General features: G+C 33.8%; 1 protein-coding gene across 1 annotated transcript in view; it reads right to left on the bottom strand.

The window, feature by feature from the left end:
- LOC149424642 (trissin receptor-like) overlaps nt 1–14,787 on the bottom strand; it is a 91,926-nt gene extending 77,139 nt beyond the window's left edge. Inside the window, exons 1-4 of the mRNA XM_089631085.1 lie at nt 14,659–14,787; nt 13,323–13,347; nt 13,131–13,151; nt 5,099–5,209 (exon numbers count right to left, since the gene is read on the bottom strand). Of these exons, the coding sequence (XP_089487211.1) occupies nt 5,099–5,209; nt 13,131–13,151; nt 13,323–13,347; nt 14,659–14,787 (286 nt within the window). The remainder of the gene's footprint in view (nt 1–5,098; nt 5,210–13,130; nt 13,152–13,322; nt 13,348–14,658) is intronic.
- Between the last annotated feature and the right edge of the window lie 8,089 nt (nt 14,788–22,876).

A 22,876-nucleotide genomic window follows, 5' to 3' on the forward strand; every position in this document is an offset into this window, starting at 1 on the left:
TTTTACTTTTGTAGAATTCTTTCTTGAAATTAAGAAATAAAACAATTGGTATTCATCCAATTAATAGTAGTAGAAAAAGACATGGTGAATTTATGAATTTTATTTATTAATGAAAGATTTTTTAAATTTACCTTATTTCACTTGTGACATTTGAGGTTATTTTAAAAATTTCTTAGTTCGTACTTTTGTTCATACCGTTTTCATTCATATCCTTTTTTCCAGCACTTGTCGACAACATTTCTGTTGCTATGTAAACTTCTTTTATCCCAGATCGGCGATTTGTTAAAAACAGCAGCAATTAGAAAGTCGCTCATTTTGACAGGACTTGTTTATGTTGTGACACTAGCTTCCAAAACAAGCTTCACTAACCGGCCGCCCCGGCGAGCCGGAATTAAGAATTCATTCCGGTAAAGCTTCTCTGCGGGCCAGCGCGCGGACATTAATCTGAACCTGCCTTCACTATGTGCGTTCTCACACAAACATTCTTGTCGGCGCGCCTGCGCCAGTCGGCTGCTTACTCGCCGGCTAATCTGAAAGCCGAAACACACGTTCTTTGTGTTCGTACACAAAGACTGATGTCTGCCGGTGCTTATTATTTACAGTTTTTTTATGTAAAGGCAAACACGTCCCGTAAATTAAGGATTACGTTATTTTAAAATTCGAAAGGTGTTCCACCCAGGGGTCGAGTACCATCTGAGTGCGCCTTCCGGCGGCCATGATTATTTTCGTTGTTTGGGTTTTTTGTTTCTGAGATTTTCGCAAGTGACAGGTCGTGATTGTTTTGGAAGGGGAATAGAATTTTGTTTATATTGTTAGATTTTTTCCAACAGCCAGGTGATGGATTTAAATTTCCAGTAAAGTGTAATTTAAGATCTCTCTGGAATCCAGAAGCTGACATGACAGATTCCCAGAAAGGTGTCCTTTGAATTTGACGCTAACAGTGCTAACTATTAATTAGGTTCGTAATTTTTCTAAATAAATTGTAAAACTTGCTTTACTGTCCAAAAATTATTTGTCAATTTTGTAGATATCTAATCTTGTCGCTGACCCTTCAATATCTATATCCGAGAACCTAACAATGCTTTCGTTAAATGCGCCTACAAGTCTTCAGATATATTATTTTTTGACTTACAATAAATATTATTCACTAAGAAAATCAATAAAATGTGTCCTTGACCGCACATAACATAACAGTATATTATTACCGTTAGAAAAATCCCCACCCTGTGTGACAATTGGGGATGGTTCTACGATATTTAAATAGGTTATATTGTTTGATTCTTTTAAAAATGAGGGCTTTTAATGATATTTGATAAAGTACATACTTAAAAATTTATCTAATTTGAACTCTCTGAATTTTTTTAATGAAGTGTGTCAATATTTTTTTTACCACCCTACCTCCGCTGTTTATAATTGTATACCTAGAAAGAGATTGTTGTTGTGGTTTTTAGAAATAAATATATACGTTTGCATAACTTTTCAATATTCACACGTTACGGATATTGTTTTAGGGTGGGGCAGATATTTCACCTAACGAATACATCGGGAAAATCGGTAAAGCCACTGACAAACGATGAATTATACATATTTTTAAAGAAAAGGCCTTATGAAATAATGAAGATCATTTGTTTGCTAGATTTATCTCCAATTCCCCTAATTACGAAGAATTCGTCATTTTCTTTTAAGTTTCCCAATTAACGTGTTTACAATGACGGCCTCCGTGATCGAGGGGTAAGGCTCTCGACTAGCAATCCGAAGGTCGCAGGTTCAAATCCCTGGGTGCGCAAGTAAATTTTTGACGAATTTGTGTTATTTCACAGTATATTAATTTAAATAATAAGTAAACTTGCGGCACTTTTAGAGTAGAAGATACTTTCATTATCGCCCTGGTCTAAGACCACCATTCAGAATTGAAACGTTGCTTTAAATGGCTTTAGCCGAGTTTGGTGACCAAATCTTAATAGCCAGGTACTTCTCCAACTTCCTCTTCCCCATCTCCTCCCCCTTCTCACTCTCTTCAGCCTCACGACAGACCAAAATTCGGGATGCCGTAGTCTCACTGGCTTCAGACGCTTGGGAGCAGTCGGGATTCTTATGCGGTAGTCACATAAAAAATATAATATATATTATCAAAAAGTCATAATCATAAAAGACATGGATAATTTTTTAATTATTTTATTCTGGAAAAAATGTTTTGAATCTTGTATTGCGATACGTAACATTGTTTTTCATCTTTATTTTAATTAGTTAAAAGACTGGTGAAAAAATTATATTTTTTTGTTGTTCAAAAAGTGTTTAAAATTTTTTATTTATCGTCTGCCTTTCTTTTTGTGACATCGACCTAGGTATAAAATTTTTCTATTTTATCCGCATAAGGGTCCGAACTGTCCGGAGCCAATGAGACCATGGCATCGCAACTTGGTGAATATTGTATCGCTGAAGGAAGTGGAAGGGGAATGAGACAGTAAAAGGAAGGTTGGATCACTATATATATATAATATTTTTCTATATATATATACATAATAATTTTCTATAATACATATTAATTTTATATAAAATAATTTGAAAATTATTTTTGAAAAATAATTTGAAAATTATTTTTGTATAGGTGACACTATATTAATGTTATTTGTTTTCGGGTTGTTGTGCCGTGTTGTGCTAACTCCTTCTTTAGCCAACGTTTCGGACAACGATACAGTGTTCATCATCAGGGCAGACGTGTAATTGATAGTGGCGAAAAGTACGTCTGTGCGATACCGTGTTGCCAGCTCAATACCCTACGAGCTGGTTTTACAGTAGAATTTTTAAATCATATATGACACTAGATTCAAATAACGGGGATATGCTCGAGGCTAACATTTTAATTCATTCTGACAAATTTGTAACTATAGTATCTATTTTTCTTAGACCGCTACCCACTACCCACGGATGAAAACTATTTCTATTTAAGATTAATAATAACATTACCTTACCATTAAAATGTTTTTTGTTAAACGGTGCGATAAATTTATTTAATGTTTTTCATCTACAAAATTACCGGTAAGCACCAAATTTTATTTTTCTAGACGATGAATTACTTACTACCCTGGGGATTTAATTAGAAGTATCTAAATTTTACTAATATTTTATCAGAATTATTTAGAATATCACTTTTTCATGCCTGCTGGGACAAATTTGACCGTAGGTCCGTCCAATATACCGGACCGCTCTCTGAATATTTGTATACACGGCTTTTGCTCTTTTAAAAAGTTACACTTTATTTTAGTACTTGCTACGGCAAATTCGACTGTAGGTCCGTCCAACATGCCGGTGCCGTGTGTCACATATTTTTTACACGCTTTCTTCACTTACGTCTTTATATTCCGACTTAATTTTAGTGTGTTGTATCGTCTTGAAAAACACATTATTTATGAATTCAAACAAATTTACTAGTCACGCTAGATTTCGAAAATGCAACCTCTGGATTCTTAGCCGAGGATACCATTCGACCACGAAGGTACTTAAAAGCACATTAAATAAATTACTGTATAATACTGGCAATATATGCTGTAAATTCACTTATTACAATCAAAATAAATTAAATGTATCTTTCTTATTCTACCAACATTTTAAAACTCTCCATCAGCCCCAAGGCTTGAATTTTTCATGGTAGGTACGTAATTTTCTTTAATGCATAAACAACATGTTTGTGGGGTATTATATTGGCTTCCAAAAATGCCATTAGCCGCACCAGGTGTGATCAGAGACCAGAGTGGTATTAACCGCATTGCATTGCCCTGATTTCAGGTAAAGTAACTTTCTTGAAATTTACTCGTAATTAAGCTGTTATTCCATCAGAATCAAACTGTGATGGTGCCCAAAATTCCACTATCGCGATTAATTTGTCGTGTTTGAATTTATATCCCAATATTTATAATTCTTCCTTTGGAGTATACGATTTCACATCTACTTTTTTTCCCTCGGCTAACCTTTCTTTTAAAAATAAATCATTCAACGGTGTATTTTTGGAGCGTATTTGATTTTTGCGCCGTGTAAATTTAGTTCAGGCCGAAAGAAATATGTCACACGTTTTCCAACAAATAAATCAGTTTGAGTTGATTTATCGATGGTTATGTTGCATTGTTTTGCCTCGCCTTTACTCTAATAATACGATCTGTGTGTTCTGAATCAGATGTTCCCAACTTGTGTTGTGACAAGTCTTTATTTATGTATTTGGTAAAAGAGATTAATAATCCAAAACAACCACAAAAATACATTGCTTACTATCATAGCGCAGTAAATGGTGAAATTAAATAAATCTTCTGCTGTAAATGTCCAGATATAATTTATTTTGTTACGTTTCATCACATGAATTTGTTAGTCTCAGTTATGATGATTTTTATGCATTTTCTTTTATTTCCATATGTATATTTCTTTTTGGAAAGGAAAATTGCGAGTTTTAACGGAGAAAAATGTGTTTTGCTAATTAATTAAGATTCTCTTCAAATTATTGGTAATCCGATTGGTTGCGGGATTGCAGGCCTTAACGAATGAATCAACAGGTTTCTTGTTAAAGTTACGAATATTTTATCACTATGTTGGAACACGGGTTCAAGAAAATCTGAATATTTTTGCATTTCGTCATGATGAATTTTCAAGGCATGTGCACTTATATCATATATCATGAGAAAATGCGAAAATATTCGGAATTTCATGAACAATTTCAACATGTGATAGTATATTCGCAATTTACTATTTTTTTTCAGAAAACCTGTTAAGTAATTCGTTAAGGCCTACAATCCCGTTTTTAATCAGATTACCAATAATTTTAAGAAGCTCTTAATAGAATAGCAATTCTCAATTTTCTTCGTGTGCATAAACAAAAATTGCATTTCAAAAATTCCGTTTAATGATTCATAACATGCCTATTTCACTAACGCAATCATGTCCATTAAAACTGGTTGCAAAGCTTGGGAGCCATTGGTCTAGATGATATTACACCTCTGGAAGCTGTTTTCCCCATTCGAGCTAAAAGCTCTCGCGTAATACAGCTTGAGCCTCGCGGCAGAACATCTGAAACAAATGGCAAACAAACATCAAAGACATGTGAAAAACTTACCGAAAAAGCAACAACAGAAGACGACCGTGTAGAGGGAGATGAATATAGCTCTGACATCGGTCCTGTCAAATATGTATTCTTTCTCTGCGGGGTAGGAGAAGTTTGTGGCCGCTACTCCGTCCTCGAGGACCTCGCTGCCGTTCAAGTGCATCACGGTGCTGCGAGGAATAATCCGCCCTTTGTGACCTGCCTGCACTCTGCCGAAGTGGGCAGTGCGCCCCTTTTTTCTACTCACTTTTCACTTAACAAACGCTCGCACGATTTGACTCTCATGGTCAGGGCTCAGAGTTCAGAGCTGTTCCCGTGGCACTTGTGCTCTGACTTTGTTGAAATTCAATATGACATTGTTCTGTTCGAATAAAGATCTTTTTTCCAGCACTTAACATAAAATTTAACTGGTCTGTCCAAACTTTGTTCAAATGTCTTTTTCACAACTTGAAATAATTTCAACATAAAATGAAACTGGTTGGTCTGAAGCTTCCTAAAATTATTTAAAATACAATAAACACCGTAAATTATTATACTCACTATTCGTGATATTTTAATGTAGGTATTCCTTATAGGATAGCACTTCATATTATTTAAAAGCTTTTTAGTTATTTTTGATGTCGGTTAAACCGCGATTACCATGTTACAATAATTGTGGGATCAGTAATAAAACCCTTTTTGAGTTCGAACAAATTAATTTCCATTAGTTTTCTACCACCTTATGTAAAAATAGACTATTTGTTCGAAAATTTACTTAATTTATTTAAAATATAACAAACCATCAAAATGATTTTAATCTTTCTAAATAAAATGAATTTACATATTTGTATGGTGGGCAAAGTAAGTACTTCGTATTATTTTGAAACCTTAAATTAATAACGTTATGATGAATGAAAACTTGTAAAGACATTTTACATTCTAGGAAATGAGTGAGAGGGTTCTATGAATCTTTTTGTCACACTCGTAATTATAATTTGTCAGAACTCGCTGCCAGGAAAAAATAATGGAATTACTTTTATGTATGTGTGGGGGTGCGTTGGTTTTATTACCACATATTTGGCTCTACGCTTGTTAGCTACCCGCTGATATGTGGGTGCTTGATTTGTGTACTTTCTTTATGCCCCCTAGAACGAAAATAAATTAATTAATACTCTATAAGAATTTGAAGTGGGCGAAAGAAAAATATAAGCCTTAGGACGGTCGTAACTTTATAGCGTTTGATTTTCGGACCTCATTCATTAATTTATTTTTGTAACTTTTTGCTTCTCACACAAGCAATCACAAAAGGAATCAATTTCATAAAAGGTATAAAGGAAAATTACTTAGAGAAATCATAAAAGGTCTACAAAAAGAAGTCGTAAAGTCTATTGATTTCCCAGAAAGAACTGAAGAAGAAATATAAAATGGCTACTAAATTTAATAAGCATTTTATTTCGAGCATAGTTGGAAATATTCAATAACAATGAGACAAGTCTATGGGCTTTTTTGAGGGTTTCCGTGGTCGAGGGGTAAGGCTCCGAATAGCAAGCCTGAAGTCGCGGGTTCATATCCCGGCGTGCGCAAGTAAATTTTTTTTTTTTTTTTTATTATTGTGTTTATTTCTTGCTAGAGCAATCCCGATGAGTAACAGAACTCATTTTAGGACAGGAGGAACTTACAATTCATATGTAGGAGGTAGTAGGAACAATTTTACAACGGTATTTTGATATCAAATATAAGTTTCACATTCAATACAGCATAAAAATTAAAAATTAAAATAATGACACGTTAAATAGAACAAACAACAATAGAAAACAAGTACAGAAAGAAAAAAAAAACATGGCTAAGATACAACAAGAAATGACAACACAGTTACATATTTTCATTTTTAAATGTAGTTAAAAAATATTCTTTTAAAGCATTGCTTTGCAATTTTTTATTGTGGTGGATGTGTTTGCACATATCTGAGAGCTCGGTTTTGAGCCACCTGCAGGTCAGCTATCAATTTCTTTGAGGCAAAACCCCAGATACAGCAGAGATAGGAAAGGTGTGAATGTACCATGGCATAGTATACTGAAGTTAGTAAAGGAATGGGTAGTAACCCTTGAAGCCTATATAGTACACCAGTTATAGGGGTAATTTTCTCTTTTATATGATTTATATGGAGATCCCACGTGAGTTGGGAATCTACGATCAGACCCAAATATTTTGTGTTCATTTTTTTTAAATATATTATTTCACAATGTATTCATTTATGAATTTAAAATAATATTCAGTATAAGTATTTGCGGCACGTTCCAGAGTGGAAGATACTCTCAGTATCGCCCTGGTGTAAGACCGCCATTCAGAATTGAAGCTTTGCTTGGAATGGCTTTAGCCGTGGTTGGAGACCAGATCTGAATAGCCAGATACTTTCCGCCTTCCTCTTCCAATCTCCTTCCCGCCCCTATTACTTTTAGCCTCACAACATACTTCAATTCAGGATGCCATAGCCTGTTGCATCAGATAATATGCACCCATGAAGAGTTTTAGTATTAAAATTTTTTAAAAGTATTGACCGACCGATGACTCAGTTGAGATCGCGTTTGGGTCCCACCCAGGCGTAGTGTGTTCAATTCCTCGGCTGGCTAAGTCCTCCATCACAACGTAAGCAATATTTTCCACTTACTGTGGGTGGTAGTAGGAGATTTTCAAATATTGTCAGGTATAGCGGTCGGTAGCTGGCGCAGTGCGTACAAATCCTCGGTTAGCTAAGTGCTCCATCACAACACAAGTAACATTTTCCGCATACTGTGGTATTAGTAGGAGATTTTCAGATATTGTTAGGTTATTCGTAACCCGGGAATGTTTGTCATCTTTAAAAAAAAAAATTTTTCAATATTTAAAAAGGGTGTTAAGTAATATGAAATCGAAGGAATCTCCAGTTAGTATTAGAATAAAAATAATCAAAGACACTGTTGATATTACTGGCGAATCAATTATCAAAATTATCAATGAATCTCCGAATATAGGAGTATCTCCCAAAACTTGAAAGACATCTGTAATAGGAGTAACTTCCGAAAAATCGACTCGAAAATAACTGACGACTTTAGACCGATAAATTGCTTACCCAAATACGAACAAATATTTGAATAAATTATAAAGAGTATAATATATATTAAATACAATATATCAGTTCGAAAACAATCATGTTTCAGAAAATAAATTAAGATTTAAGAGAAAAAAATTGAAAATAAAAACAGCAGTATTTTAAGGCTTAAAATGGACATTTGATACAATTAATTGAAACTGATTAATCAAACAATCCAATTAACGGTAAAAGAAAAAAAGAGGTTTGTTGATTTTGTTGTTTGAAAGATCACGAGTTACAAAATATAGTGGTATAACAATTAGATTTTTTTTAAAGAAAGACAAATATTCCCGGGTTACTAATAACCTAAAAATATCTGAAAATCTCCTACTACTACCACAGTATACGGAAAATGTTACTTGTGTTGTGATGGAGCACTTAGCTAACCGAGGATTTGTACACACTGCGCCAGCCACCGACCGGTCCACTGTTGTTCATTATATATATGAATGATATTGTTAAGGTTTTAAGAGGAAGCTACAAGGCAAAAATGTGTATATTCTTGGTATATCTTATATCGTAGGTAATAGGCATTAAAATCGCTTGACAAACGGAGTCTAGAAACGTTCGATTTCAAGCACAAAACTGGTTTTTACTTATTTTGTAAATAATTTTATTAGAAAGCAAAAAAGTTAATCAAGTGAAACTATTACATATAACCTTAGCTATAAAACTGTATTTTTATATTTATAAAGTTGTTTCCTTTATGCGTTCATTAATTTCTATTGAAAATATATTTTTTGTAGTACTTTACATTTATATTTTTTATTGATGGATTTATTTTTTTTATTTGTATTCTACTCAAGCGAAGCGATAGGAAAATCTTCAATTTAACTAAAGCATATTTTTTTGGTTTACTTAATGTACACCAATTCATTATAAAGATTAATCAAAATAGTGATTTGGCATTAAGCTTCTCCTTAAAGCATTTTTTCATTAAATTATTTCTAAATTATTACGGTTTTATAAGTTAAAATGTGCAGGATGATATTGAAAAAATACAAATTGCACTAAATTATATAACGCTTTCGCTGAACCAAAATAAACTATTATTGAATATTATGAAAACAATTTTTCTGATCATGGTGGAAACGAGCAGGCAATACCAAAAATTTTAAAATTTTGCATATATCTAAATAAAGAATTAAAAAAAAACCTAAAAACACTCAAATTTAACACAATGACCGGTAGGAGTTCCTGAAGTATTTTTAAAAATCTCTATGGTTGAATATGACATAGAGAAGGTAACCCCTTAAAATTTAACAAAAGTGTTTTATCTAAAGATCTCTACAGGAATTCAATAATTTAGGTAGCGATACTTATTATTTAATATATAAATTATTATAAAACACATTTCCATAATATATCTAAAAAATTTACGCCTTTTCACATCAGTCCCCCTAGAACCCATTAATTGCGTTCGCAGTTTTACATTCAGTTGACACCCATTTTTGCTATACGTCATCCTCTACCCACAATCAAAACTTCTAATCAGTGACTGATGTGAAAAGGCGTCAAATTTTTAGGTATATTATGGAAATGTGTTTTTTAATAATTTATATATCCACTTACGATTAAATAATAAGTATCGCTACCTAAATTATTGAATTCCTGTAGAGATCTTTTGATGATTATGCCTTTATTTTATTTAGCATTACATTACTTAGGACGGGTTTTTGAACAATTCATCAAATTTCAACGTTCATTTTCGGGTTCTGTGAAAGTCCTATTTAAGTTCTGTTCCACATTTAGATTATTGCTCTACTATGTTGTATTTGGCCAATGAAGGAAACTTGAACAAGCTAGATGTTATACAGAATAGAGCTATGAGATGTATACTAGGAAAAGGAAAATACGCAAGCATAGATCAAATGAGAGAACAGCTAAATTGGATTTCTATAAAAAAGAGACTATTATTTAATGTGTTAATTTTTGTACATAAAATCATGAACAACCAAATGCCAAAATATTTTAAGGATGAAATTGTTTTTAATAGAAATGTTCATAATTACGAAACCAGAAATGTAAATAGGATTAGATTGCCACATATGAAAAAAACAAAATCACAGAACTGCCTAATGTACAAAGGACTAAAAATGTATGATGAAATGCCTGAAAGTCTGAAGAATGAAGGAAGAATGAATGTATTTAAAAAGAAATGTTATATTTATTGTAAAAATATGTAAAATTACAAAATGAAATATGATCTTGTTTATATTAGTTTATATTCAAATGTATAAACTAACTCAATAAATAATAAAAAAATAAAAAAACTATATCATTGTAGGCTAGTTGCTTGACAAAACTGAAATAAATACAGAACTCAAAAAAATCTTTCACAGAACTTGAAAATGAACGTTGAAGTTTGATGAATTGTTCAAATTCTCCGAAACAACCCGTCCTTAGATGGGAAGGACAGGCAAATAATTTTAAAGAACGAAAGTTTGAATGTATTTTTACACACCGATAGTATTCAAACAGTACATCAAACTAGTTCGAACAAATTCAAAACACTCGTCCGCAGTCCCACCGTAGTCTTATGATACAGTAACACCACCAAACAAGCAAGATTCTATTTTTACATAGTATATTTAAAAACCAATTTTGACTGGCAATTTTTTTTATTTTTTTTTTAGCCGTCACCGCCCGCAATTGCCCATGAAGCCATCTTTTTGTCGTATGCTTCTGTTATTATTAATTTTACGATGATAAAATTTCCATATTCCTGATTAACTCCCCACCCACCCCTTCAACGGCAGCAGGGATGATATTTCGCCCACTTTGGGAATCCCTGTTCTCTCTGATAAAACAGTTACGTAACTTAGTTAAAAATTTTAACGGATATGCGAATTTGTGTATGAGTTTTTATAGTAATGTAAACTTATGAGGAAATTTCAATACACAATTTAATTAGTATGTTGCAAAAAGGACACATTGAAACCATTTAGACTAATGAAACAGCACATTCATATAAATTTATTTATAAAAATCACCAAAATAATAAAATATATTGCACTTTGTTCTATTAACTTGGATGATTTATCTAAAAAGAGTTACATTTTATCATGTTGATATAAATTTGCCCAGACGCTCCATGAAATGATACGTCTATTGGAATTCTTTTCTTTTAACTTTATTATAACATAACTAGCTATTACTTCGAAAACCACTGGAAACCTTTTATTAAAGAAATTCAATTTTGAAATCCTTACTTTTTTCAATATTAAATTGTTAACTTGAAATTATGATTCCTTTTAAAATACAGGAAAACAATGGCAAACCTTTTACTTGTGAAACGGATATTCAATTATTAAAACCATTAATTTTCTGACATCATTTAAATTTGTGAATTATCTTATTATAAGTATAAAATTGCCATGGTGTTGTTTTAATCATGGTTAAAAAGTCTGGTTTATTTGACTTTGAAGTAAGAAAAGGGAATTAGAAAAATAGAAAGGCAGATTATTCAACATTAGATACGCAGACATGACAAATTATAAGCATTTTCCACATAAGAAAATGCTCATAATTGTTGGCGTGTCGACCGTCCTAAAAATTTTAAATTTACAATGTTAGCGCTACAACATTCAATAATATGCCCTTGCGGACTGAAATCGACAGTTTGAGGCACGAAATGGTTACGGAAATGGGGTAAGCCGGTGAATTGAGGTAGCGAGCGCACTGAGGCTCGGTTAATAAAGATACCTACGAAACGATCTTGAAATTTCCACTACAATAAAGTTGAAATTGCTGCAAGTCCTTTTATTCAACATCCTAAATATTAGATAAAAGATTTTCACGGCCAAAATTATTTTTGTTATTTGTTTTTGTGGTGTTATGCCATGTTGCGCTAATTTTTGTGGTGTTATGCCCTGTTGCGCTAACTCCTTCTTTAGCCAACGATTCGGACAACCTCATTTAGTCTATCATTAGGGCAGATGTGTGATGGACACTGTAACGTTAACACCCCACAAACAAATAACAAAAACCCTAAATGTGGTATAAAATGAGTATAAATATGGAATCCTCAGCCTACTTCCAAAGAGAAAATTGAATTGAATCGTAAAACTTTGCTAACGGTCTTTTGCGAAACCTCTCTCGCAAGTGCCGAATAGAAGCCCAAACTCTCAGATCTTAAATCAAATTATTTAATCACACATGGACTGAAGAAGCTCATCGTAGCAGAAAAAGATCACAAAGGAAAATACCATTTCTTCTTACATTCCTGGAGAAGATGAACATACGAGATACCACAAAGAGATACTAAAATATAGTATCATTTTTATTGTTTTACAAGTTATGTAAGTGCATATAATTATAGAAACATGTTGTAAAAATTGTTAAAAATTACTTTGTTTTTAATACAAAAACTTATTTTATTCTAATTATTATAATTAAGTATATCAACAAAGTGTTTGCCAAACTGATTTTTTTTTAATTTATTAATAGAACTATTTTGTATTTCGTTGACTACATTGTGAATTTGAGACACTGCTTATTTAAGGGATGAGGTTTTTCAAATATATTACATCTGAAAATTTTATTATAAGAAGAATGTCGAATATTTGAGGGCCAACTACACCAGACTTTGAAGAGATTGCAAGGGTTGGGATTTAATTTAAAAGAATCACAAAAATATCACCGATTTATTTCGGTATTTGTAATTGAGGTATGCCGTGGGGCTAAAATTATTAGAGAGGGGAATGAGATGAGTAATAGGAAGGTGGGGCAGTACCTGACTATTCAGATCTGGTCACCAAACACAGCTTAAGCCAATTCAAGCAGCAACGTTTCGATTCTGAATGGTGGTATTTCACCAGAGCGATACTGAAAAAATCTACCTCTCTTTACTTGCGCAAGCCAGAATTAGATCCCGAAAACTCCGGATGCATAGACAAAGAAATTGTTAGATACGAACAAAAAATGCTTTTTTACTAATACTAATAAATTCTAATACTCAAAATTCATATTCAATTTAAATTAAAAAAGAAAAAGTTGTCCCTAAAAAAATGCTTTGCTAAAAACATCCTAAAGTCCTGTCCATTCTTAGATTGGTTACATTTACTTATTGAAAGGAGATTGTTATATTCCCTTGTTGTATGGTGTATGAATCCTTTAATAGACTACCACTATTGGTGGAATTAATTAGTTTCTAAAGGAGCTTATGGGTGTTTTTTTGTATTTTCTCTGCAAACAATTATAAATCCCCGCCAGCAGCTTCTCCTTGTTCTCCCTGAAAGCCTTTAATATCGCTCGCATAATACTCCTACATCTTTACAGACCAGGACTGTCGAGAGCTTTTATGTACTGTCATTTGAAAGTAAGGTCGTTCGCGAAAGCTCAGAAAACATTAATTATTGCATCGTTCTTTCTTTAAAAAAAAAGTTTTAAACCTACTAACATTATGTGCATAGAGACTCGATACAAACTTATACGTAACTTTAGTTTATGTTTGAACTTCTCGTAGATCATAAGGATAAGATTATAGAACGGTCAGTGGCTGATCTGAAGCTCGTCTTGGTTCCACCTAAATGATATGTTTTTATTCGTGAATTATAATTTAACGATGATGAACGACAATTATCTGCGTTGACGTCACGCCGCGCCACGTTGGTGATAGCATCTTACCAGACATTGGCGTTTTCTGTGTCATAATGAAGTTGTAGCCAGTTGGAACCGTCTAGGAAGATGCGGTTTTAGATCGTTATTCAATTCAATAATTTTTATTTTTTTAATTAAATGGTGTCCTACAAATTAAACACAAAAAAAATTAAAAAATATAAATATAAATTGACATATTATAACGGTATTCATAATTTGTGAAAATAACGCATTCCGATGATATTTATTTATTATTTTTTGTATTAAAAACAGTGATTCCGGTAATTGTTACAATATATTTACGAGTTCATTAATCAATTATATACATTAATCATATCAGTTTATGCAGCTTTTTTTCAAAAAAAATACTTATTCCAATTTTGAATTCTGAGGTTGGTCTGAAAGGCGTCTATCTCAGAAAAAAGGTGGTTTAATATCGTACACGGAGAAAAATAAATAAACTAACATAAAAAATATTGCGAATTTATTAAGAATCTCTTTAAATTATTCTTCTTCCTGTTAAAAAGGGGTGATACTCTTTAAGTAATACTTATTCTAATCTAAAATTCACTGAGCTTGGACTAAAAGACATCTATCTCAGAAGAAAGGTGATTTAATATCATACACGGAGAAAACTGACTAAACTAACATAAAAAATATTGAGAATTTATTAAGAATCTCTTCAAATTATTCGTCTTCCTTAAAAAAGGGGTGATACTCTTTAAGTAAAATACAAATGTTTTTTCAAGACGTCCGAACACGTGTTCATAAAAATCCAATTTTTTGCATTTCGTCTTCCAATATCTGAACATGTTTTCCAATATCATTATGAATTTACACATTAAATCAGGAAGCGGCTTACAGTCCTGTTTTCAACAGGATTACAAATAATTTGAAGAGATTTTTCTCCGTGGTTGGTTCTGCTTCTGGTGGTGCGGACTATCTCTGGTGAATTTATAGGGGACATAAAACCTGATACGTTCCAGAACATCAGGATATAGCAAATATGTCAATTAACATCATGGTATTGTAATCATTCTACTATGGTTAGTATGTATTCAGTTTCGATAACAGCAACATAAAATAGTAAAGAAACTGGAATATTACTACATATAAGACAAATCGCGAAAACTACATTACCAACTCTTCTATAATTTGTTGGATTCAACAAATTAATAGTATAGATTACACCTAGTTCTATAAATGGAGTCAGTAAATATATCAATAGTACCCCTAAACTTATTACCCAAATCATACATCCTATTGTATATTGGGTGTGTCTGAAAGTTGGTTGTGTATGTATTGCAGAAGAAGGTTGCATTTATTCTTTTGTTCCTAGTCAGCACATGTAATTAATTGGATAGATATAAATCTTAAGAAAAGTTTCAAAGCTTTATAGTGAATTAAATGACTTAGGAGGTACAACGTGTGTCCTTAAACTACAACATGAACGCTCCTTCAAACCCACTTACTGTAAAGTGTATAGACGGTCCCATAAAACACAAAACTACTAACTTTTGCCACGTGTGCTTTATTCTCTTATGGAGCTAAACACGCTACGTAGATACATACATATACTCCATGTTTCATCGCGGTACCGTGAAACTCCAGAATGTGATTATTCAATACATTCTAAGAAGAAAAAAAGTTTTTCAAACTTTGTGTTTTCATAAATAAAAAAAGTTTTAAGTTGTCCAAAGCTTGTATTGAGCTCACAACTTTAAAATTCCAGCTTAAAGTATCCGCTCATTCTCGTAGGTAGGTATTTTATAATGTTTTTCATTTCATATACGCCCATGGTGGCTCTATTATTAATAAGTTGGAAACAATTACTTTCATTTCAATGTAAGATTATATGCTCGTGAAAATCACCGGATAGTATAATTAGTCAAAAAAAATTAATGAATTTTCTGTTTAAATATTATATTAATAAGTAGGTACTCAATGGTTTATTTGAATTTTTTTCACAATCTGTTCCAATTCTAAAAATAACAAATCAATTCTTTTTTCAAATTTTGTTTTTGTACATCGTTTTTTTAAATGCTTCTCAATTACCACACTAAACACATACCCAATACCCGTTTTATTTATTATTTTGAGAATCGAAATTTTGTGTTAATAATTATTAAATAAAATTAAAAAATCTTTAATTTCTCAATTAAATGCAAATGCTTTTCATAAATTAAAATACATTGTAATGAATAAATAACTTCACTTGTTCAAAGAATGAAAATATAGATAAGAAAGGAAACTTTTTAGATACGGAATCAAGAAAAAAATATATATTAAAGCAATTCAACTTGTTTTTGATGTGATTATTAAAAATTCATTATCACTTTCCTTTATAAATAACCAATTCTGAGGACTTATGGTATAAAGATTATCAGCAAATTTAAGTTCATTGAATCATATATCACGCAAGACTAACTAACACACAGACAGACAACCGAAATTTATTATTATATTATTTATCTATATGGAACATGTGGGATTGCACTAACCTCCCCACATCCTGGAATAAAAATTAAAATAGAAAAAAATTATAATTATAGAAATTGTTATGTTGGATGATTAAGAAGGTAGATAAAATCCTAAAATCATCAGGCATGATTTTAGAATATTAGAATGTTAAAAATTGTTCAGTTGTGTTTCAAAAATTGAAGATGCCCTGTTCAAAATATCGTTGAGCGTAGCCAAACAGTTGTTAGATTACGGTCGGTCAAACAGATGTCGTATTTACCGATGTTATGAAAATAACATATGATTATTACACTAAGTAGGAACCTGTCAAATCTGTGATTTATCTTGTCTATTGTTTATGCTCTGGCAACAAGGAACTTTAACAGGAAGTGAGAAAAAATTCAAGATGGCTTCACTTCCCGGCCGGTCAGACAAGAGAGAGGGTGTCCGGTCGGGGGGTCAATTATTATTTCTGGGGCTTTGAGGATCTGATCGAAAGATATTTCATGGATTCGTGATTAATACCGAAATGTTCAGTTTGTGATTCAAGTTTAGAAGTCTAATAATATTTCCCGCGAGTGGAATTCGCCCCGGGTGGCGTGGATAATGAAAACGTATTTTCGCCATGTGTGGCCATGGGGGTAATCAGAATTTATCCAAGCGATCCGTGATTATTTCTGCCGATAAACTGTTTTCGCCGTGTGCATTTTGATTCAGAGCATTATTAAGTTCCACCTTGCCTCGTGGAAGGGCAACTTACGGATTAACCGTCTACTCATGGCTGGACCACACTGGGCCGTTGGCCAGCCACATTCTGATGCCGTCTACTCCTCTTGGCTGGACCACACTGGGCCGTTGGCCAGCCACATTCTGATGCCGTCTACTCCTCTTGGCTGGACCACACTGGGCCGTTGGCCAGCCACATTCTGATGCCGTCTACTCCTACTGGCTGGACCACACTGGGCCGTCGGCCAGCCACATCCTGATGCTGCCATCCTCTAGCTACATGGCTGATTCATCTACTCCGCCATTCGCGGCACTCAGTGTTCGTTCCTCATAACTACGTGCGTTCATATTATTTTAGACAGGGTAGATAGATTCTACGTTCTGGTCGATGGGGGTAAGTTTTCACCTTTTGTATTTCTCTGTGAAATTTATCAAATATAACTTGTTACGGCCAGTCCAAAGTTTATCCAGATTACTTTCATTCTACAACCTTGCAACTTCCTTTCAAACATCATGTAGATGGGATATATTTTTCCTCGCCCTGAATGGAGAATTATGCTCTACCGTCGGTAGGTCGGTTTGGCGAGCTCTTTTCCAGTTCAACCACTGGAAGGGACTCTGGCGCGTTGGCCTTCAAAGACCAACAAAGTCAAACTTGGCCACCCACTATTCAATCATAATAACAGTCAATAATGTACTTAGAAAAACCACACACAATAACAGCCTATTAACACATCTATGGGCTAAGTAAGTATCGTAACATTGTGACAACTTTGTATTCATAACATGGCGTACCAACGTGGTTGGTTCGTATTTGTTCTTATTATTTGATTTTGAATCGAAGTTGCAAGCATTTTAGTAATCATGTGTATTTGTTTTGTTTCGACGTATCTCACATAAAACATAACCTATGAATGTCATTAGGTGCCTAAATGTTAACAATGCGAGCTTATCAAAAGGCCATCAGTGCAACCAACATATTAATATCGAATTGTACACATTATTATAATTTATTTTATCTTACGGGCAACACAAATACTATGTGTCAACTTGACAGCTAGGAATGTCAAGCGTAAACAAACATCGTGATTTTGACAGCAACTGTCATAAAAATTATACACTTTGAAAGTTTCGATAATTGTGTTAGGCAACCAATACTATACAGTGCTTATAACTGCATCTAATTATATATTTGCCCCACGGGAGTGCAATATTTTCATAGCTATCGTCATTAGCTAATTTATTATCATTTTGTATTCAATACTTGCGTTTTCATAATTAAACTTTTCAAGATGTCGACCATAATAGATAACATCAATGGTAAAACGAAGGAGGAATTGTCTTCGGACCTTTTATCCAGAAATATTACACCGGACAGTACATTAGAGGAAATGCGAACTCAGGCCAGAAGGCATAACAAAAATATTAAGATTTCAAAAGTTTTAGAGCATCACGAGGGGAATGTTAACCCAGACAATGACAACGAATTTGGGACAAATTACATAAAATATACTAAAGTAATATATAACGAATCACATCCTTCCTCTTCTTCATCCTTAAGTACTATTAATGATTGGAAGATTAAATTTGATGGAAATAGTTGCGTAAGGGACTTTATAATTCAAATAGAAGAAAAATGTAGAACTAGGAACGTCAGTCATGTTGACTTAGTAAGATGTTTTCCTGATATTTTAGAGGGTTTGGCCTTATTATGGTTTAGGTCCATCTATACTCCCGAATTAACTTGGATTGAATTATCTACATTACTTATAAAACAATTCGAAACAAATATTAAACAAATAGAATTAAAGTCACAACTTTTCTCTATGAAACAACCTGCCGGTATGTCTGCTCTCGAATTTACGTTGAGAATGCAGAAGCATAACAACATGCTTGATGCCAAATTACCTACCTCTGAACTATTACAATTACGTATGAGGGCATTATTACCTACTTATATCAACCTTCTTGCGTCTCGGGACTTCAATTCTTTTTCAGAATTAACCGAAGCTACAAATAAGTTGGAGTCTTATTCAATGTCTAATTTAAGGGAAAATAAATCTTCTTCTTCTTTTTACAATACTCAACTTAAAGATAATACAAAAAAATATTATACCAATTCACGGGGTAATAATAATTTCAATTTTAATCATAACCCTTCTTATCGTGGTACCCACACTAATCGTTCAACGGATTATAATTATAAACAAAATAATAATAATAATAAACAATATAATGCCAATTATTCTAATAACAATAATAATTCTCGGGTTTTTTATAACCATCATTCGAAAAAACCAACTTCCAATGACAATAGAGAAAAGGAGATGTGTCATACTGAATCAAATTCCTCAGGGAACAATATTTATTGTTCTTTTTGTAAATTAAGGGGGGCATCTACTATCGGAATGTAGGAAGAAGAGTCACAACAACTCTAAACCTAGGGTTGCTTCTTTAAAAAATAGAGAATCAAAAAACTAAATGTGAGTCGCTCTGTTCACACGCCTTCCTTTGCGCAGAGGAAATGCGAGTGGCAGAGTTGGCTCCGTTTGGTTAGACAGTTTCTTTCGGGCTCGAGTTCTGAGGTGGAGGTACCGCCGCCGAAGAAAAACAGAAAATTTAATTTTACTCCAGTTGATTACTCGAGTATAATTTCTCATTAAAATAATAAGTTAAAATTTGGTAGATTTTAAAATATATATACAAATGTGAGATGCTTCGAAACACAAATACATTTATATTTCTGGTTACGATCAGCTTAACTTAGCTCATATTTATTTTTAAGTTTATTTTTATGTCAACTTGGATTATACGACGATATGAACCCGCATATCCTCTTGTATTCTAAGCTTAATATCAAATGAACTGTGTTCATATACCTTTATATTGTATTACTTTAAGTAAGAACATATGGAGTTATTTGCCCAGTATTTCAAGATGTTCCGAGTTTAAATATATTGTGCTTACATAGGTCTCATTGCCCATTTGTCTATGTAAGTATCTTTACTATTACAAAAAAATTCTTGTTAAGTTTCTATAAACAAGTTACTACTGAACTAATATTAATAAATTTATATAATATTAAAACTTCATCATTTGAAAAATGTAAATCAATCCTAAAAATAAATTAGTGATTGATTGGTTCCTGTGAGAACCTCGGTAATTAGTTACACTAATACTACAATTTACAAATTGAACCCTCGGGGACAAAAGACGAATACTTAATTGATTGGCACCATTTTTAACGATGGTTGTAGACTATTTATAGCACCATTTATTTACGATGGTCGCTAACAATTCTATTGGCACCATTTTTAACGATGGTTGTTTATAATGTGGCATCATTTTTGCGATGATTGTAAGACTATTCATAACACCATTCATTTACAATGGTTGGTTATATCCTGTATTTCATATACCAATGGTAAAATAAACTTATATGTTGTTTTCTATTGTATAACTGTCAGAAAAACTAAACCCACGAGACCAGTTTAGGGAGTTAGATAGGAATACTCTTCTATAGAGGAACTCTTCTTTTCCAAAATGGATTTAGAATCAGTGATAAAGTGCAGATGGTACACCATCTACGAGTGTTGCCTACTTTGGCTTATTTAAAAAAGTGAATCTGAACAGTGATGCTTTGTGCATATTTAATGTTTTGATGTATATTGATGTCATGCTTTAATGATAATATTTGTATACTAATTTTAAGTTCTATTCTGTTATAGATGCTACGTCTACGGTAGTCCCAGACGAGAGTCAGAATACATCACCCAGCGTCGTACATGCTGCGGGTGATTACGGGCCCCGTCCACGTATCTTCTTACTGCTAATTGTGTACAATTTAAGGTCTTTATTTCTAAGTTCTGATTTTGTTATATCTAATACTCTGAACTTCAATTGGATGCGCCGCAGACTCATCCATCATGTCTTACGCATGATGGGCGCGACTGATTTTGTGACACACCCATTTGCAAGCATACTATTACTTTTAGTACATTTCTGCTATATAACTCATTTATTTATTATATCATGTATGTTTTAGGAACCCATCAGACCAAGTTAGGGTATCTCTTAGCTCAGGCTTTTATTTTGTTCACCTTGTGTTTGAGGGCAAACACGTTGGGGGCGACCGGGGTAATGTTATGAAAATAACATATGATTATTACACCAAGTAGGAACCTGTCAAATCTGTGATTTATCTTGTCTATTGTTTATGCTCTGGCAACAAGGAACTTTAACAGGAAGTGAGAAAAAATTCAAGATGGCTTCACTTCCCGGCCGGTCAGACAAGAGAGAGGGTGTCCGGTCGGGGGGTCAATTATTATTTCTGGGGCTCTGAGGATCTGATCGAAAGATATTTCATGGATTCGTGATTAATACCGAAATGTTCAGTTTGTGATTCAAGTTTAGAAGTCTAATAATATTTCCCGCGAGTGGAATTCGCCCCGGGTGGCGTGGATAATGAAAACGTATTTTCGCCATGTGTGGCCATGGGGGTAATCAGAATTTATCCAAGCGATCCGTGATTATTTCTGCCGATAAACTGTTTTCGCCGTGTGCATTTTGATTCAGAGCATTATTAAGTTCCACCTTGCCTCGTGGAAGGGCAACTTACGGATTAACCGTCTACTCATGGCTGGACCACACTGGGCCGTTGGCCAGCCACATTCTGATGCCGTCTACTCCTCTTGGCTGGACCACACTGGGCCGTTGGCCAGCCACATTCTGATGCCGTCTACTCCTCTTGGCTGGACCACACTGGACCGTTGGCCAGCCACATTCTGATGCCGTCTACTCCTCTTGGCTGGACCACACTGGGCCGTTGGCCAGCCACATTCTGATGCCGTCTACTCCTACTGGCTGGACCACACTGGGCCGTCGGCCAGCCACATCCTGACGCTGCCATCCTCTAGCTACATGGCTGATTCATCTACTCCGCCATTCGCGGCACTCAGTGTTCGTTCCTCATAACTACGTGCGTTCATATTATTTTAGACAGGGTAGATAGATTCTACGTTCTGGTCGATGGGGGTAAGTTTTCACCTTTTGTATTTCTCTGTGAAATTTATCAAATATAACTTGTTACGGCCAGTCCAAAGTTTATCCAGATTACTTTTATTCTACAACCTTGTAACTTACTTTCAAACATCATGTAGATGGGATATATTTTTCCCCGCCCTGAATGGAGAATTATGCTCTACCGTCGGTAGGTCGGTTTGGCGAGCTCTTTTCCAGTTCAACCACTGGAAGGGACTCTGGCGCGTTGGCCTTCAAAGACCAACAAAGTCAAACTTGGCCACCCACTATTCAATCATAATAACAGTCAATAATGTACTTAGAAAAACCACACACAATAACAGCCTATTAACACATCTATGGGCTAAGCAAGTATCGTAACATTGTGACAACTATACTTTAATATACATAACACCGACTTAATGGCGGTATGTAATGAGCGGGACAATTTTATCTACAACGGATCCTTTTGGTACACAAACACTTAATTTACCAAAAATATAACTTGTCGTAACTTTATTAGTTGGGCCTAAAAATATTAAGATTTTCATGAATATTTTCTCCACGGAGCATCGCGGTTCAACTCTTCCACGGTGTATCATGCAAGTTACCGTTTCCACAAAATATCACAAAAAAAGTTTATTTCAAAGCAAAAATATCGGTAGTATTCCTAGTGAAAATATTATATAACGTCTACGTGATCCGCATTTTCTGATCCTACCGTTCGATGGATTAGGTCCCCTCTACAGCGCGGAAACCTTCATCAATGGGATCCTATAGAGCTGGATTATACCAATCACGGTGAACGAGAGACGGTCGATTTTTCTCAATCTAAAGGAAAGCAATTTATATCTTAGTCTTCCAAGAATCATTTT

This window comes from Hesperophylax consimilis, chromosome 4, assembly GCF_061612785.1.
Source record: "Hesperophylax consimilis isolate HC1 chromosome 4, BYU_Hcon_1.0, whole genome shotgun sequence".
Lineage (NCBI taxonomy): Eukaryota > Metazoa > Arthropoda > Insecta > Trichoptera > Limnephilidae > Hesperophylax > Hesperophylax consimilis.